The sequence below is a fragment of the Zingiber officinale genome, chromosome 8B, assembly GCF_018446385.1.
Source record: "Zingiber officinale cultivar Zhangliang chromosome 8B, Zo_v1.1, whole genome shotgun sequence".
Lineage (NCBI taxonomy): Eukaryota > Viridiplantae > Streptophyta > Magnoliopsida > Zingiberales > Zingiberaceae > Zingiber > Zingiber officinale.
Window position 1 is genome coordinate 109,592,101 of NC_056001.1, and position 6,131 is coordinate 109,598,231.

Genomic DNA, 6,131 nt, shown 5'->3' on the forward strand with positions numbered 1-6,131 from the left:
ACACATAAAATAGATTATCCAGCTTTATAAATCCAATCAAACAACTTGTAAATAGGCACATAAAATTAAAGAATTTAAACAATAAGGTAAAAGATAGAAAAAAAAAATACCTCTTTGCAAAGAGTAGATTGCAGAAGCAGCAGAGGGTAAACACCCAACAAAACTGACTTGGCGATTGTCCCAGCTAGTATAAGATTTTTTATGATCGATTTACAATTTAAATTTCTATACAAGAAGAATCTCAAGCAAACAGTGCTTCACATATATGTAAGAATTTGTAATTTACAACATTCAGAAATAGACTGTAATTTGTGTTAACAAACAAGGAAACTTATGTAGGTGACCGACTCTATTGACATAATACGAGTGACACGTTCAATGATGCTCAACATGAACCAAACTTTACTGGAATATAAGGAAAGTGATTTCTCACTAACCTTGGCAGATGTCACTGTAAAGTAAACCATATGAGAAATTAGAACAAGAATTGTTCAATATCATTGCTTACCTAGAAAAGAAACTCATCACAGGCAAATACTTCACACATATGTAAGAATTTGCAATTGACAACATTCAGAAATAGACTGTAATTTTTGTGTTAACAAACAAGGAAATTTAAGAGTGACACTTTCAATGAAGCTGGACAAAGAAGCTTCTAACTCGAATAGAAGGAAAGTGATTTTTCACTAACCTTGGCACATATCACTGCACTACAACATGAGCCAAATTTTGCTGGAAGAAAAAAGAAAAAAAAATAACTTTTTTACAATTTAGAAGACACTATGTCTTTTCCTGTGCGAGGAGTTCAACTGACAAGTTCCTAAATAAGCGCTTTGCAAGTCAAACAGGTTGTAAAAAAAGGAATTTTGTATAAATATAGCATCCTCATGTTTACATTAGCAGTTACCTTTATAATTGACGAACTAGGAAAGTAATAAGCAAACTATATGAGAAACTAGAGCAAGAATGGTTCAATATCATTGAAAAGAAACTCATACACAAATAAACCCTTCAGCTGTTGGTTATTCCTTCAAACTCAGCTACAACTCACATGGCTTCAAGCTCCTTCGACTTTCAAAAGTATTAAAATGATTGATGTTACAACTAATTTGAAAGAAATTGGGTTCTCTATGACCTTGCAGATGGGTAGTGTAGCCCAGCAGCATACATCTGACTTTGCTTGCTCAACAAATCCTTTTTAACTCAATCGAGTTTCAAAATGGAACTCAGAAAGACTAACATTCTCATGTCTACAGTAACAACGCCATGTATGATACAGAATATGAAAATTAAAAATGGTTTCTCTGTAATCTTGGCAGATGGGTAATGTTTTCAGACTTAAATCCAACTCTGCTTGTCAAAGGGGGAAAAACATTCTCCTTTGATGATTCTAAACGACAAATATCTTCTCATTGGAAGGAGTTCAACTGATAAGGTACTACAAGAAATCCATTTCAACTCAATCCGATTGCAAATGGAACTCAGAAAACCTAACATCCTCATGGCTAGAATATGAATACGGCAAGTAAACCATATGAAAACTAGGACAAAATTGGTTCAATATCATTGCTTATCCAGTCATAAAAATCAAACCTATGTAAATCTTGCATTCGTTAGCAGTTTGGATTATTCCCTTTGAACCCAGCTACAACTCACAAGACTTCACGCAGTTTGGGTAATTTATCTTCATAAGGGAGCACATACTGCTTCAAAAATTTTGGACCAGATGATGAGAAAAATACATGTAACTTGTTTGTTGATTTCCATAACCCTTCAGCTTTCAATATCTCCATCACACGAAATCGAGGAATTAATCTCTTTTCCAAACATAGCACTAAAGGTACCGGGCGGAGAGCAACGTCTGAAGGTGAACTTCCAACAACATTGACCAAAAATTCCATCTTTCTCTGCAATGACTCTGTGGAAAGGAGTAAAAAGCGTGGAAATTTCTTGATTGCAGAAATGAAATCTGAGTTCGACAAACCAAAATTGTTCATGAGCTTGAGTTGGGCCTCAAATTTTTCCGTGCTCACCTGTTGCAGGACATCAAGAATCCAGAGGAACATTCCAGATCCTCGAGGAACTCCAAGCCCCTCAGCTCTATCTACCAAAGCCCGGAGGGATTCAGGATTCTGCACGATGAAGCCGGGGTGCCTTTTTAATGACACGAGAAACCCGGTCTTCAGGAATACCACATTCATCCTGTAAGAAGTTCAAGTTAGGGCGTACCACATTCTCAATGCTGGCGCTCAAAAACCTATTATAGCCCCGGAGATTCCTGAGGAGGATCTCCTTCGATCCAAATAAACTTTCCCAAGCCTTCAATCTGGGGAGAAGCGCGTTCTGGGCGTCGAGGTAGAGAATGAAGGGGTGCCGCAAAACGGCATTGGCGATGTCGGACTCAGATAACCCCATGTCGCGCAAAATTTTAAACTTTGGAGCGAGACTGTTCTCCACATCCCCGCAGAGAAATCCTGGCCTCCAAGATATTATCTTTCTGAGATTAGCACCATCAAGGCCATGAGATCTGAAGAATCCAAGAACAGCATCGGGCTTCTCGGTGGACTGAAAGCAGGGGAGCGACTTTGAGACCTTGGAAGCGTCGTCGGCGGAGAACCCCCATGTATTCACGAGGTACTCGACCATGAAATGGGGATCGGGAGAAGCGGTAGTGCCTGAGGAGGAGACGTATGTGCCGGTGGAGAAGAAGACGCAACGGAGTTGCGTCGACGGAGGGAGCGCATGGCGGCGGACCAGGGAGTGAAGCATCGCGTCGGCGCGTCAAGCGACAACCGTAGGGACGACTTAAATAGATCCCGTAAAACCCTACTTGCATCACCTTTATTGGAGCATCTGCATTTTACAAAGGCGTAGGGGTAGAATATGTAATTTATCAAAAAGAAGTATCGTAGTTCTCTTTGTATCAAAAGGGGGGGGCGGATCTTCTGGACCCATTTTTCCTGATCCGCCCCTGGACCACACAACTTGTATAAAAGCTCCCTCACGTGATAAACACGTGCACGCGCCAACGCCAAAAGCCCCAAAACCTCTCTGCCCTATCCTTTCTTGACGCCGCGAAAAAGCCCTACCTCCCTTCAGCTACCTCCAGCACCTCCGGAATCGCATCCCTCCTCCCTCTCGCTGCCTCCCTCCCGTGGCCTCCAGCCGCCTCCTCCCTCCGACGTTGTGTCTCTCCAGCGACGCCAACCTTTCGCGGCCTCCCTCCAACATTGTCGACCTCCAGCGCCCACGGCGACATCCCTCCCGCGGCCTCCCTCCAGAAGCTCCCCTCCAGCGGCCTCCAACATCGCGGCGACCTCCCTCCCGTGCCCTTCAGCTCCCTCACCTCCAGCCGCCTCCCTCCAGCAGCTCCCCTCCCACGACGACCTCCAGCGGCCTCCAGCTACCTCTCGACGTGAAAAAGTCCTAACTGAGACCTATGAAAAATCATTATGTGAGAGGTTTTGTTTCTTTTTTTTGTGAATAATCAAAGCTCTGGAGAGGAGCACGGAAGCCTGAATAGTTTTTCCGATGAGTACGAACAGAATATTCAAAATGAACCTGTTCATTGTATTATTAGCTTTTTGACACTGTTTTCTTCCACTGATCACATGCTGTAACACCAGCAAACGTCTATTTTCCAGCCATGCTTGATTCTCGTCTATCCATTTGACCTTTTTTTACATGATGCAGGACGAGTTTGCTCCACAAATGGAGGATTCAATGGATTACGATAAGAAACAAGCAGTTGAAAGTTGAAAGTTGAAAGTTGAAAGCTGAAAGCTGAAAGCATTGAATGTGAATACTCTCCAGTTACTACAACAGACGACTAATTTTCTCGATATATTTGTCACTGATGTAAAGTTTGCCCTGTGTAAGATAAGTTATATTAACCTCACTAAAATGTATTTGAAACATATTTGCAGTCAAAATTTTACAATATAGACAAACTTTATTTTTTAATTGTTGATAGAAAGTGTTGAAATGAGCTAAAACGCTTTGTTGCGGGAAAATGTAAAGTTTCTGGCGCAAGAGTTTCTGTTTAAGATGAAATATTAAAAGAGAGAGTTAGCATATACAGTTTGTTCTAAGTGTTACTTTAGAATAATTAAAATATTTAAAAAAATTATACTCAATTTGAATAACTATTTTATAAAAATAGGACAAATTGTAAAAATATCAGAGAGTCTTGTAATACAAAACATTCTAGGGATGTTCAAGTGATTGAGAAAAAAAATAAAGAAATATTTTCACTCCGGTCGTTTTTCTTCTTTTCTTGCAAATCCTCTCACAGATCCCATGCAAAATCCTTGACAAAAGGAAAGAGGATACAGTGCAATAAGCAAATAACATTCTCTGCAAGCTTACTTGAGAAACTACTGACAAAATGCTCATTCAAAACGATTCTTAAAGTCTGATAAACTCATTAGAGAAAAGATAAATTCTTTCTCAGTCTCTAAACCTTCTATAACGACATCACCTCATATACAATTTTAAAATAAACTGTCAATCACACTTATGATTTTCTTAAGTAGTTTTGAAGGCATCACCCAGATTAAAATTTATGCTGTTTCTCATGGTCCTCCTTCCAAGACCTCCATTTCCAACTCCATTGCCTTTTCTCATCATTGCTGAGAATTCATTGTAATCTATTTGGTCATCCTACAAAGCAACATGTGTAAATTTTAATGACGTTCTACTGATACTATATGACAGATCAACCACAATTTAAGAAGCCAAATTTTAGCGAACTGAATTACTATAAAGAATATTTGCATCCAAGGGCAAAACGAAACAAAGATTGTAAAAGACTCACATTATCTTGATCAACTTCTTTGATCATCTCATCAAGGTGAACATCATCAAGACCAAATTCTTAGCATGCTTGTGAAAGTTCATCGAGAGTTATGTAACCACTTCCATCTTTGTCAAAATATGAGAATGCTGCCATTAGATTCTCGTCTCTCTCCAGCTTATTCATGTGAACTGTTGCTGCAAAAAATTCACCGTAGTCTATTGTGCCATTTTTATCAGTATCAGCCTACAATTTCCAGATGATCAAGCAAATTAAAATTAGATTTTTTTTTTTCAAAAATTGATGCAGTGTTCCTTGGAGAAATAGAACGGTACAACAGCATTGACCAATCTTACCGCATCCATAAGTGCCTGTATCTCCGATTCCATAAGTTCCGATCCCACTCTTCTTAAGCCTTCTTTCAGTTCATCAAAGATTATGGTTCCACTGTTATCTGTATCAATCATTTTGAACAACTCTTTAAGACCAACAATCTCTTCTTCGGGGAGGCTTTCTGCAATAACTTGAAAAATGAAGAAATGCATAGTTGAGGAAACATACAATTTTTAGAAACACAGATTTGTAGACATTCTCAACCATGGTTGCATGTTCTCGCCCTAAAACATTCAATCTTAATTATCTAGACTAGGTACTTCCTTGGCACATTGGATGCACTTACACGTACACCCATCTGGCAAGGTATGAGACACTAAGACAATTCAACTTCCACCATAAGAGGTTGTGTACAAAATTGAGTTTTAAACAGGTAGTGTGACGATAAAAATGAAAATGAAGTGACACTGCAGTTGCACAGTTCAGGCTTAATGCAAATCACCACAATCTTCCACGACAATTACTGTTATAACACGTGCCTGCAGATCACAATTGGTGGAACCCAACTGAGCAATGCATTTCGCGGGAGGGGAGCTGCTGGAGGGAGGCAGCTGGAGGTGAGGGAAGTCGCTGGAGGCCACGGGAGGGAGGTCGCCGCGATGTTGGAGGCCGCTGGAGGGGAGCTTCTGGAGGGAGGCCGAGGGAGGGATGTCACCGTGGGCGCTGGAGGTCGGCAATGTTGGAGGGAGGCCGCGGAAGGTTGGCGTTGCTGGAGAGACACAACGTCGGAGGGAGGAGGCGGCTGGAGGCCACGGGAGGGAGGAGGGATGCGACGCCGGAGGTGCCGCAGGCGACGATGGAGGTAGCTGAAGGGAGGTAGGACTTTTTCGCGGCGTCAAGAGAGGATAGGGCAGAGAGGTTTTGGGGCTTTTGGCGTTGGCACGTGCACGTGTTTACCACATGAGGGAGCTTTTATACAAGTTGTGTGGTCCAGGGGTGGACC

The 6,131-nt window shown here is 41.3% G+C and overlaps 1 protein-coding gene, 1 long non-coding RNA gene and 1 pseudogene across 4 annotated transcripts; 1 reads left to right on the forward strand and 2 right to left on the reverse strand.

The window, feature by feature from the left end:
• Positions 1 to 849: 849 nt before the first annotated feature.
• LOC122016830 (transcription termination factor MTERF15, mitochondrial-like) lies at positions 850 to 2,958 on the reverse strand. 3 transcript variants are annotated; one of them, XM_042574248.1, is made up of 3 exons: positions 2,230 to 2,958; positions 2,034 to 2,104; positions 850 to 1,918 (listed from the first exon to the last, which is right to left on the reverse strand). In XM_042574248.1, the coding sequence occupies exons 1-3, from the start codon at positions 2,767 to 2,769 to the stop codon at positions 1,774 to 1,776; spliced, it is 756 nt and encodes a 251-aa protein (XP_042430182.1). In that variant the 5' UTR covers positions 2,770 to 2,958; the 3' UTR covers positions 850 to 1,773. The 3 variants fall into 3 exon arrangements, with proteins under 3 accessions (XP_042430182.1, XP_042430183.1, XP_042430181.1); XM_042574249.1 differs by having other exon boundaries at positions 2,034 to 2,132; XM_042574247.1 differs by having other exon boundaries at positions 850 to 2,132.
• A 157-nt stretch (positions 2,959 to 3,115) lies between these two features.
• LOC122016832 lies at positions 3,116 to 3,963 on the forward strand. The gene is made up of 2 exons (XR_006121200.1): positions 3,116 to 3,454; positions 3,694 to 3,963. It is a non-coding gene; the product is annotated as an uncharacterized LOC122016832 (long non-coding RNA).
• Positions 3,964 to 4,371: 408 nt separating this feature from the next.
• On the reverse strand, positions 4,372 to 5,350 carry LOC122015552 (annotated as a pseudogene).
• Between the last annotated feature and the right edge of the window lie 781 nt (positions 5,351 to 6,131).